At 45.3% G+C, this 12858-nt stretch overlaps 1 protein-coding gene across 1 annotated transcript in view; it reads right to left on the bottom strand.

Annotated features, from left to right (window-relative positions):
- The window catches only part of LOC124623707, a 148415-nt gene that overhangs the window by 52777 nt on the left and 82780 nt on the right, over nt 1-12858 (bottom strand). The window contains exon 7 of the mRNA XM_047149060.1: nt 6334-6582. Coding sequence (XP_047005016.1) covers nt 6334-6582 — 249 coding nt within the window. The remainder of the gene's footprint in view (nt 1-6333; nt 6583-12858) is intronic.

The raw sequence follows: 12858 nt of genomic DNA on the forward strand, positions 1-12858 counted from the left end.
CCGACCGCGGCGCGCTAAGGACGATTTCTGAGGCGACTCATCTTACACACTCCAGCCTAATTCGTCCACAATGCGGCTTGTGGTTAACATGAATGCAGCTTTAACAATAGTGCTGTAAGGTACTGCTTTCTGAAGCGCTATCGCGCCTACAGTGACTATCTAGGCCTGCGTTCAGGGTCTTAATAAGACTTAGTAGCCAGTCGCGCATCTCAGAAGTCACTCTCATCGTCAGTGTCTGAGCCACTGTCACCGTTCCCTGTAATCTGTGTCGCCACAGCCCCTGTTGCATCCGTCATCATCCTTCACCTTGTCGTCGTCCGCCTCCATAGCTGAGTGGTTCGAGCTCAACATTTGCCTGCAGTTTTGACGACCTTAGACTTCAGCCAGGCGTTTGACCGGGTCTATCAATCTTTCCTTACTGCTGTCCTCCGCCATTTGGGTTATGCAGAAGCTATCGTCGAGGTGGTTACCCGCCTCCTGCGTGGAGCGATATCCCGGATGCTGTATAATGGTAGGCGCACACAACCTATCCTGATCAGGTGCTGAATGCGACAGAGGTGCCCCCTGTCGGCGCCACTGTATGCCTTCGCCGTAGAACCATTTTTATGTGGTCTGCGACAGCGACTGTCGTAGATGTCGCCAAGTGGACATCGATTCTGCTGCACCCCCTAAGCGGACGATTTCGTCCTTTGCCTTCGAACTGCCGACGATACCCGGGCAGCGCTTGCTTGGGTGGCGACCTATGAAGAGGTGTCGGACAGCACTCGTAACGTACGCAAATCGCTAGCAATTTGTATCGGTACACGCTTGCCTCAGGGGAAAGTCCATTCGCTCAGCGTGACTGATACCTTACGTTGTCTTGGCATCGACTTCACGGCTGCTAACCTGTTTCGGACTACGGCGCTAAACTGCAGACGCCTGCAGCAATGGATGAGGATTGGTCTTGATGAACATCGCCTGCGCTCCCTTGACCTCCTGCGACGTGCGCACTATGTCAATACTCACATAGCACCGTGGATCCCTCACGTGGCGCAAACTCTTCGGATCCCGCACATCCTGGCTCGCCACATGTTAGCTGCGATGGTTTCCTTTGTTAGCCAGGGGATGAGCTTTGAAGTCCGCTATGAGTCCCTCACCCTTCTCCAGGCTCGGGGGGTGTGAGTCTTTACCATGTTCCAGATAGAGCTCGGGCCCCTTTCTGTCAGTTCACAGTCGGTGACTTGGCGGCGTTGCCCGACGTGCCTTACCAGCTTATTGCTTGACGCATATGCCACGGCCTCGTTGGTCCCTCCAGTGACGTTGTCGAATACCCCATCGACCTTCTATCACATCGGACTCTCTCTCTCTCTCTCTCTCTCTCTTAACAGCTATATTTCTGCCTCTTTGCCACTTCTGCGCTTGTTGTCGACAAAAGTGGTCTACACTGAGATGCGACTGGACCGCGCTGCCAGTGTGACTGAAGTACCCACACTCTAGGTGGGGCAATATATTGCGGGCGATGAACGCCCCTTTTCTTGACACTACTGCACGCTCCGTGTGGTATGTCACTGTCAACGGAAAACCACCCACCTCGTCTCCATCAAGTTCACCTCACCACATCTCTGCTTTTTGTCGCGTGTCTGGTACCGGACACAGATGATCATTGCTTCTTCCGTGGCCGAACAGTAGATGTCTGGCACATGGTACACTACCTGCAGAGGAAGACTCACTCTGTAAATTGGTTCTGTGGCCTTGCAGTTCGATATCTTTTTGCAGTTGGCGAGAAGAGTGTTCTCGATTTCTGGACGTACGCGAAGGAACGACATTGTGCCAGTGTCTGTAATCCAAAGTACAGGCAATACTTTTGCAACTTCCTTTGGAGTGCTTTCTACTACCCCCATGTAATTGGAATGTTCCCGCAATGAGAAGCTGATGTGACCTGATATACTATTTTTGGATTTTTGATATGATCTCTAATGGTATTCCGCTTTATTTTTGAGAAGATGTGCATGGATTTCTCCACAGCTACGAGTGGTTTCATGGACTCCGCTCCAGGGTAAAAAAATTTCTTCTCTGTTACATCCATTTGATACCCTCTCTCCCCCATTTCTTCCCTAGTTTCTTAGATTAGGTAGAATTTTTGGGATAGGCGTAGTTAAAGGCCAACCCTTGAAGTGGCACAGGTATTACTTCTTTAGGGTCAAAAGTGGCAGTGCCAAATAGGCCTTTTTTGTGTAGGTTCCTTTATAATCAGGAAAGTGAGAAGGTAAAGAAAAGAGAGTGGTCAGCCCCGCTGAATGCATTGCAAGGTGGCCCGGGTTCGATTCCCGGCTGAATATCATTCAGCATAGTTGCCTGTTATCTAGATCAAGTAAAGACATTATAATAGAATCCACTGTATTAATTATTCATTCATATTTATTTACTGTGTCTTTATTGGTGAGCAATTCTAGCCAACGCATAGACAATTAGACTCCACGACTGCAGTTAGAACTCATTATTTGCAGCGAGTTAGCTGCTGGGCATGAAAGCAGACATGTGTGGCTCGACCCTGCGGCATTATCGAGCTATCCTTTTTAAGCCGAGCCGTGCATATATCAGTTCTCTAAGGCAAGAGCAACATCAGGTAAAGTCGCAATTGGTTTGCTCGTATGGAAAGCTGGTAAGAGAGCAATTACTCAACAGAATATCCCATTAGGTAACGTCGAAAGTTCGGAGACGACAATTGCTTGTTTAGCATGACACTGTAGAAATTGAATAGCTTGTCCACAGTCTCGACCTTATCCCAGTGGATCACTTTTGGGTTAAGTTAGAACGTCGACTTCGCTCCAGACCCTAACATCCAATGTCGCTATCTTCTCTAGTATCGATTCTTGAATGAGAATAGGCTGCCATTGCTCCACAGACATCCAGACACATCACTGAAAGTGTTCCCAGCAGAGTTCAAGCCGTCGTACAGACGAAGAATAGACTCACGCCGTATTAATGTCAACTTATGGTTGTCTGAACACTTTTGTTCGCGTAGTGTTCATATATAAGAAAGAAACAATTATCTTAATTTTAATGATGTTTCTGAAACCAGCAAGCGTGACAGTGCTATAGCCTCCTGTTAATGTTTCCCAGGTGAGGGATTTGGACGCATATGGGATTGGTAAGGAAGCGCAGTGAGGGGGGACGTGATGTGAATATTGGGAAGTATCAAGAGGTTGGATGTAGCGCTAGGAGGCGAGCAGGATTGCTGTCTGCAGCGAGAGTGTAAACTGGAACCTACATCTGGGAGTGAAACAGATAGGTTAGCCTGTAGTTGGTAGGATGAGTCTATTTCGTGAGTTATTTCATGGTTTGGAAGGGAAAGTCGACTGAATTTCCTCTGGGAAGGACACACAGAATGGGGACATGTTAGGAATGTGGAACGTGTTGATACAGATGCCATAATGCTCAAGGACTGCGGGTACAATGCATTGCTAGGAATCGATTTTGCGAGATACGTAGGACTGACATAGGTATTCTAGTTTTTGAAAAGATGTAGGATCTCTTATGAGCCAGTGGTGAGAAATTTCTGAGACTGTTTCATTTCGGTCAATCTCTGTTTTCTAAAATGTGTGTGACAGGTGTCACACTCCACGACCCAATATTTGCTGGTAATGTCACATAAGCAATGCATGAATTACTAACTCACTGGACAAAATGTTACCTATCCTCTTATATGAACATACTGGTGGCTTTGGAGAGCTGTAGATTGTACAGAACCGGTACCTGGCGGTCATGTGACTCTCCACCCTCCACAAAGGAAGTAAGTCATGGAGCGGTGTGTATGTCTCAGACGGTTGTATGGAATCAGCACAGCGAGCTGGATCGACACGAAGACATGACAAAATGAAAGAAACAAGCTGTCGTGTTTGCACATATCCATGGCCACACCGTGGATGTTATTGTGCGATTTTCTGGTTATCAACGCGGACTGTCCAACGCGTCTACAAAAAACGGAGCACCAATCGCAGCTATGTAACATTGCGTTAGAACTGTGATCGTAAAAACAATCCAACTGACAGGATTGTCATGCTTTCTCAATGACAATGTCAATGAGTGTTCGTTCATCTCCTCTAGTATCCGAACTATCACTGCGAAGGGAACTGCACTGCAACGGACATTGTTTACCTTGTGAAAGACCATTACTCATAGTGGCATATATACTCGCACATCTTCAGTGGTCCAACCACCATAGAAACTGGACAGTAGCCGACCGAAGGTGTGTGGTAGGGTCCTCTACAACAGGATTTTGCCTCTTTTAAAATGATGCAAAGTGTCGAGAGCACAGACGGTCCTATCTGGTGGTTAACTTGCAGCACACAGAGGTTGCATTACAGGCTGCAAGTGGTGCTTTGGGAGGTTTTGGGTGTTTTTACTACCATGACTTAGGCCCAATCAATCAGTTAACATGAACAAGGATATTAATTTGAACATTCTAGGTGATGCTCTTCTTGACTAACTCTCAGGCATCATATTAGTGTCTCGACTGGACTGTAAATTACACTACTGGCCATTAAAATTGCTACACCATGAAGATGACGTGCTACAGACGCGAAATTTAACCGACAGGAAGAAGATGCTGTGATATGCAAATGATTAGCTTTTTAGATCATTCACACAAGGCTGGGGCCAGTGGCGACACCTACAACGTGCTGACATGAGGAAAGGTTCCAACCGATTTCTCATACACAAACAGCAGTTGACCAGCGTTGTCTGGTGCAACGTTGTTGTGATACCTCGTGTAAGGAGGAGAAATGCGTACCATCACGTTTCCGACTCTGATAAAGGTCGGATTGTAGGCCATCGCGATTGCGGTTTATTGTATCGCAACATTGCTGCTCGCGTTGGTCTAGATCCAATGACTGTTAGCAGAATATGGAATCGGTGGGTTCAGGAGGGTAATACGGAACGCCGTCCTGGGTCCCAACGGCCTCGTATCACTAGTAGTCGAGATAATAGGCATCTTATCCGCATGGCTGTAACGGATCGTGCAGCCACGTCTCGATCCCTGAGTAACAGATGGGGCCGTTTGCAAGACAAGAACCATCTGGACGCACAGTTCGACGACGTTTGCAGCAGCATGGACTATCAGCTCGGAGACCGTGGCTGCGGTTATCCTTGACGCTGCATCACAGACAGGAGCGCCTGCGATGGTGTACTGAACGACGAAGCTGGGAGAACGAATGGCAAAACGTTATTTTTTCGGATGAATCCAGGTTCTGTTTACAGCAGCATCATGATGGTCGCATCCGTGTTTGGCGAAATCGCGGTGAACGCACATTGGAAACGTGTATTCGTCATCGCCATACTGGCGTATCACCCGGGGTGATGGTATGGCGTGCCATTGTTTACACGTCTCGGTCACCTCTTGTCTGCATTGATTGCACTCTGAACAGTGGACGTTACATTTCAGATGTGTTACGACCCGTGGCTCATCCTTCATTCGATCTCTGCGAAAGCCTACATTTCAGCAGGGTAATGCACGACCGCATGTTGCAGGTCCTGTACGGGCCTTTCTGGATACAGAAAATGTTCGACTGCTGCCCTGGCCAGCACATTCTCCAGATCTCTCAACAATTGAAAACGTCTGGTCAATGGTGGCCGAGCAACTGGCTCGTCACAATACGCCAGTCACTACTCTTGATGAACTGTGGTATCGTGTCGAAGCTGCATGGGCAGCTGTGGCTGTACACTCCATCCAAGCTCTGTTTGACTCAATGCCCAGGCGTATGAAGGCCGTTATTACGGCCAGTGGTGGTTGTACTGGGTACTGATATCTTAGGATCTATGCACCCAAATTGCGTGAAAATGCAATCACATGTCAGTTCTAGTATAATATATTTGTCCAATGAATACCCGTTTATCGTCTGCATTTCTTCTTGGTGTAGCAATGTTAATGGCCAGTAGTATACCTGAGCTCAATCTCACAGAAAGTGTCTGGAAATACCTGTAACATATTAATGATGAGTATGCTGTGAACACTCCTGACTTCGAAGATGACAACATCCGTGTTCAGAGACCTGCTCACATACATTCCTGGGCTCCTCATCATACTGCGGCTGGCCGACTAAACACTCCACTGAGAGTGTCTGAGGCTGTTTGTAACAGCGGGTGAAATTTAGCAATAAAATCCCCGTAATTTGGAAGCTTTACTGGATGCGATCACAAATGAGAACTCGGTCTGGATATGGCACACCTGAAGAAGCTCGCGGACTCCCTTCCTCGCAGAATTGAAGCCATTATCAAGACTTAAGTGGCGGTGTGCTACACAGTATCAGCGTGGTGTCTCGAGAGGGTGAGTAATGCCTTGCACAGCGTGCTTACTAGGGAGGGGGCGAGACCTGGTAGCGCACGCTGGCGTGCCGCAGCGCGTGCACGTTGTCGTAGAGCGCGAACTGCCCGCTGGCCACCCGGCGGACGGCGTGCTCCGCGTCACGCACCAGCTGGAAGCGCGTGCCCACGCGCTGGCTCGCGCCGTCCAGGGCCGTCTCGAAGAACTCGCGCTGCTGCTCGCTCCAGCCGCCGACGGCGATCGCGCTGGCCGCCAGCTGCTCCATCGTGTCGATGGTCACCCTGCGGACAAACGTCGAAAGCGCTGCCGACTCGCGCCGTGTCATCAAGATTGGAGATCTTTCATGTTGTTGTAATTGTGGTCTTCAGTCCTGAGACTGGTTTGATGCAGCTCTCCATGCTACTCTATCCTGTGCAAGATTCTTCATTTCCCAGTACGTACTGCAGCCTACATCCTTCTGAATCTGCTTAGTGTATTCATCTCTTGGTCTCCCTCTACGATTTTTACCCTCTACACTGCCCTCCAATACTAAATTGGTGATCCCTCGATGCCTCAGAACGTGTCCTACCAACTGATCCCTTCTTCTAGTCAATTTGTGCCACAAGCTCCTCTTCTCCCCAATTCTATTCAATACCTCCTCATTAGTTATGTGATCTACCCATATGATCCTCAGCATTCCTCTGTAGCACCACATTTCGAAAGCTTCTATTCTCTTCTTGTACAAACTATTTATCGTCCATGTTTCACTTCCATACATGGCTACACTCCATACAAATACTTTCAGAAACGACTTCCTGACACTTAAATCTATACTCGATGTTAACAAATTTCTCTTTTTCAGAAACGCTTTCCTTGCCATTACCAGTCTACATTTTATATCCTCTCATCTTCGACCATCATCAGTTATTTTGCTCCCCAAATAGCAAAACTCCTTTACTACTTTAAGTGTCTCATTTCCTAACCTAATACCCTCAGCATCACCTGACTTAATTCGACTACATTCCATTATCCTCGTTTTGCTTTTGTTGGTATTCATCTTATATCCTCCTTTCAAGACAATGTCCATTCCGTTCTACTGCTCTTCCAAGTCCTTTGCTATCTCTGACAGAATTACAATGTCATCGGCAAACCTCAAAGTTTTTATTTCTTCTCCGTGGATTTTAATACCTACTCCGAATTTTTCTTTTGTTTCCTTTACTGCTTGCTCAATATACAGATTGAATAACATCTGGGAGGGGCTACAACCCTGTCTCACTCCCTTCCCAACCACTGATTCCCTTTCATGCACCTCGACCCTTATAACTGCCATCTGGTCTCTGTACAAATTGTAAATAGCCTTTCACTCCCTGTATTTTACCCCTGCCACCTTTAGAATTTGAAAGAGAGTATTCCAGTCAACATTGTCAAAAGCTTTCTCTAAGTCTACAAATGCTAGAAACGTAGGTTTGCCTTTCCTTAATCTTTCTTCCAAAATAAGTCGTAATGTCAGTATTGCCTCAAGAAGGCCGAAACTTAGCCAGGACATCAATTCGAGATACTTATAATAGATTCCACAACAAAATTTTGTCTCGAAACCTTGCAGAAACTCCAAAGAGATTCTGGACACATGTAAAGTACGCTAGCGGCAAGACAAAATCAATGCCTTAGCTTCGCTGTAGCAATGGAAATAATATCGGGGACAGTGTTGCTGAAGTAGAGTTACTAAGCATAGCCTCCTGAAATTCCTTCACTCAAAGATGCTTAAGGTGGGATTCTTATGCCGCGTTTGACGCATGAGGCAGCCGTTGTGCGTCTGACGTAGTGCGGCTGACGCATATCTGGCGATTCCTATAGAGCGGCGGCCGCACAGTGTTTGGTTGCTCTGCTGCGTCTGTGCCGAAAGGATGATTTGGCGCGATTTGTTGTGTTATCTAATTTTAGAAGACGTTGAAGATGAAGGAATTCAGCTTGAGCTATGTGAGGGAAATGCTGAAACACATCGAATGTTGGGTACTATGGGAAAGAAGGTGACAGTGGAATATTTGATAAAAGTAATATCGGGAAAATGTTTTGAAGTGGTAAGATGTTTCCTCCGCTAACTAAGCTGCCGGATTCGGACGTAGTAGTGCCATATGTTTTTGTAGGCGACGAGGCATCTCGATTACATCCAAACATGATGAAACCTTTCTCTCCTCGAGTTGCTAGTACGTTCTGACCCAAAAAAGCTATTTTTAACTACCGTATTTCACGAGCTCGTAGAGTTTCTGAAAATGCCTTCAATCTGTTAAGTCAAGTATTTCGCATATTTTATTCTCCGATCAGTCTGAAGCCAGAAACGACTGATCATTTGATTATTGTTGCTTGCTGTTTACACAAATTACTTAGAGATGCATTCTTAGAGAAAAATAACGAGCCTCATTTTGAATTAAACAGAAGTGAACCACTACGTACTGAAAATCTTGGAGCATTAGCAAGGAGTGACTGATGGATTTTCTGTGCGAGAGTCATTTACAGAATACTTCAACAGCGGTGCAGGTGCATGGATGACACCGTGGCAAAGTGATCACGTTAGCAGAACTAAACAGGCTTTGAACTCCCTAGCGTTACTGAATTACCTTCAAAAATTTGTACGCACATTACAATAAATTGAACTTTTCTGACATACATCAGGTTTTGGTATTCACTTTGTGTACACTTCATTGTTATTATTATAATAACTGAATATTATGTGGGACGATAATACGTATTCTTGTTTATTACAATATGCATTATTTGCCTGGCAACTAAGTAATAAACATTATGAAGAAACAGAAAGTATATAATACTTTTCTTACTTGTTCTTTCCACGTATTCCGCTATCTCTCTCCAAGCATTATCCTTCACAGTTTGGTCCTTGTATACAGGTAACAATACATCGTAGATACAAGGAAATGTAGAAACCTATTCTACCAGTTTCTCATCTTCCACCACTGTGAACAGTACTTTTCCCTCGGCATGCTGTCGTGTTCTCCTTTGCGGGTGCGTCTAGACTGCTCTCAGACCGGCTGGGCCGATTCTGCATCCAGCTGACGCAACATGGGACACAGTCCCGTTTAACGCCATCTGTAGCAGTATCGTGCGGCAGACGCACAACGGCGGCCGCATGCGTCAGGCGCTGCATAGGAATCCCACCTTAAAGTTCCTACTCTCCAACGTAATATCATAGAAGTGGAAATTTCGATGGGAAGTCCCATAGGCAGGAGAGTTTTTATATCCCTAATCTCGTTTATTCCCAACAATTTCGAATTTGCTTCAAACGTGTACCATTCCCAGTGACCTTAAGTTATATCACGACTGTAAACATAGCACAAGACCAGACACAACGTGCTGCAAGCATGGGTTTTAGTGTCAGTTGCTTTCCCCACAGCCAGCTTCTACGAGGGTGAGTCAAAAGAAAACCTTAAATATTTTTTTAAATATTATTTATTGCGCAGAAGTGGTACAAAGCTGTATCACTTTTCAAAATAATCTCCCCCACGCTCAATGCAAGTCCTCCAGCGCTTACAAAGTACATCAATTCCTTTGGAAAAAAATTCTTTTGGTAGTCCGCGCAACCACTCATGCACTGGGTGGCGTACCTCTTCATCAGAACGGAACTTCTTTCCTCCCATTGCGTCTTTGAGTGGTCCAAACATATGGAAATCACTTGGGGCAAGGTCTGGTGAGTATGGTGGATGAGGAAGACACTCAAAATGCAGGCCTGTGATTGTTGCAACTGTTGTACGGGCAGTGCAGGGCCTTGCATTGCCATGTTGCAAAAGGACACCTGCTGACAGCAATCCACGTCGCTTTGATTTGATTGCAGGCCCCAGATGATTTTTTAGGAAATCTGTGTATGATGCACTGGCTACAGACACGTAATGCTGCAAAATGACGTCTTTTTCGTCCCAACAGAGAGTCAGCATAACCTTCCCTGGCGATGGTTCTGTTCGAAACTTCTTTGGTTTTGGTGATGAGGAATGGCGCCATTCTTTGCTCGCTCTCTTCGTTTCTGGTTGGTGGAACTGAACCCAAGTTTCGTCCCCAGTAACGATTCTTGCAAGGAAGCCATCACCTTCTCGTTCAAAGCGCCGAAGAAGTTCTTCACGAGCATCAACACATCGTTCTCTCATTTCAGGAGTTAGCTGCCGTGGCACCCATCTTGCACACATTGTGAAACTGGAGCACATCATGCACAATGTGGTTGGTGTGCTGACCCATGACTAATCTGTAAACATGCAGCAATGTCATTCAGTCTCACTCGGCGGTTTTCCTTCACTATGTCTTCAACTGCTGCAATGTTCTGTGGAGTCACAACTAGTTGTGCCTGGCCTGGACGAGGAGCATCTTACACTGAAGTTGCGAACTTCCTGCTCCATTCATAGACTTGTTGCTGTGACAAACATGCATCACCGTACTGAACCTTCATTCGTCGATGAATTTCAATAGGTTTCACACCTTCACTACGCAAAAACCGAATAACAGAACCCTGTTTTTCCCTGCTGCAAGTCGCAAGTGTGGCGACCATCTTTATACTGATACTGCGACGGTATGTGTGCATCTGCACTATGCTGCCACCTACAGGCCATTCTGCACGCTGTTTGTAGCACTCTTACCAACTTACAGGATAATGGCGTGAAATTTCGATTTGTTATTACAAATTTAAGGTTTTCATTTGACTCACCCTCGTACATGGCTCTCTCCAGTGTTTGTGAAGCAAATAACTCTTTGTTGATGGCCATAATCACACTACTTCAAACGTTACAAGTAAGCTTTATAAGACAAAAATAAATTCCGCATAGACGAAATCACAGGCAGAGCAGTAAATAAATGCATGGGCAATGACGGGTCTCTCAGCTAGTTTTGGAGAAAAGGGAAGAATCAGAGAAGTGATATTTGGCTTTTGCAGATGATCTTGCCATCTCAGCTGAATCTACAGAAGATGCAGCAATACAGACAAGTTTCCTATAAGAAACAATTGCAAAAGCAGGCATATACGAGGCCTGTTCAGAAAGTAAGCTCCGATTGATTGCCAAATTGAAACCACAGTGAACATCAGAAATGTTTTACTTGTAACAATTAGCTACACCTTTCAGCTACTTCTCTACGTAGTCGCCGTTCTGACTTAGACTTTTGTCATAGCGTTGTACCAACTTTTCAATAGCCTCATCATAGAAGGCAGCCGCCAGTGCTTTCCGCCAATTCTCCACGCTGGCCTACACCTCGTTGTCTGTGTCAAAATGTTGTTTTCAAAGACAGCGGTTCATGTGACCAGAGATGAAACTCAGGGGGAGACAATTGCGGACTGTATTGTGGGTAATCTCACATTTCCATTTGAAAACGATGCAGGAGCATCTTCATTGCCCCTGCAGAATGCGGCTGAGAATTGTCTTGAAGAAGAAACAGCACGACAGTTATGTAATGTTAGCTGCATAGCTTCAGGCGAAATTTCTCACCAGGCCCTCGTACTTGGCGGCAGACACTATTTTCTAGACATCTTTACGCACTCACTGCGAGCTCAGAAATGAGAAGAGCGACGTGATGCTAACTGGGGTTATACTAGAGACACTACCCAACACATCTGTGCAAAGCTTTATCGGATTTTCATAGTCGTTTCCATTTCGCGACCGATCGGAGCTTACTTTCTGAACGTCCCTCGTATATATATATATATATATATATATATATATATATATATATATATAAGAACAGAGAACGTAACAAGGCGAAGGAGACACCGAATAATGTGGACAGCGATTATCGAAGAAAACGCATAAAATTTGAATATCTGTATGAAACAATACAACGAAATGCTCTGGACAGAAACTTACTTTGCAAGTTCTAGGAAAGTGGAAGTAGCTTTCCAATTAACAAGCTACTTTTGTAGCAAAAATCTTTGAAATTTTTATCTGTTTTGGATTTGGAACACTGCAATGTGTAATGAATAAAGGTTTTCAAAAACAATTTCAACTCGTCGCCTTTCGTGATTGTTCAATTTTTATTATCCCACGACTGCCGGTGGTACACAGTTTTAAAGACTGTAACACGTATCCGTGGCACGAGAGAAAACACGAAACAAGCAAGCACTGAATGCGACGAGACATCAGGTATATTTAAATCATAAGATCGACTTGAAGGCATTACGTACAGCCGTAAGTAATGCCTTCATGTCGGAGCAAGTAAGCACTGAATGTGGTGAGATACGCGACATTCACTGCTCACATCTTTGTTTTTTTTTTTTTTCTATCTTACCACAGCTACATGACTCCAACAATGCCACAAACAATCATTAGAAGTATATACCATCTTATGATGAGTCACTAGAGGGGATTCGAAACTGGTGACGGTATAATAAAATTTGATTGAAATTTCTCATTATTAGAGACTGAAAGGAGCGATCTGTACTTAAATTGAAGAAATCTTTAATAGTAAAGATCGTTTTCAGTTATATTTATTTCTGTTGACCTGTTTCATCATTTAAGTCTGTGATTGTCCGATCTTCAACTTGTCGTTATGTGCCCTGTTCCATTAGGGCAGTAACACACATATATGGTGTCCCA

This window comes from Schistocerca americana, chromosome 1 (assembly GCF_021461395.2).
Source record: "Schistocerca americana isolate TAMUIC-IGC-003095 chromosome 1, iqSchAmer2.1, whole genome shotgun sequence".
NCBI classification, from domain to species: Eukaryota; Metazoa; Arthropoda; class Insecta; order Orthoptera; family Acrididae; genus Schistocerca; species Schistocerca americana.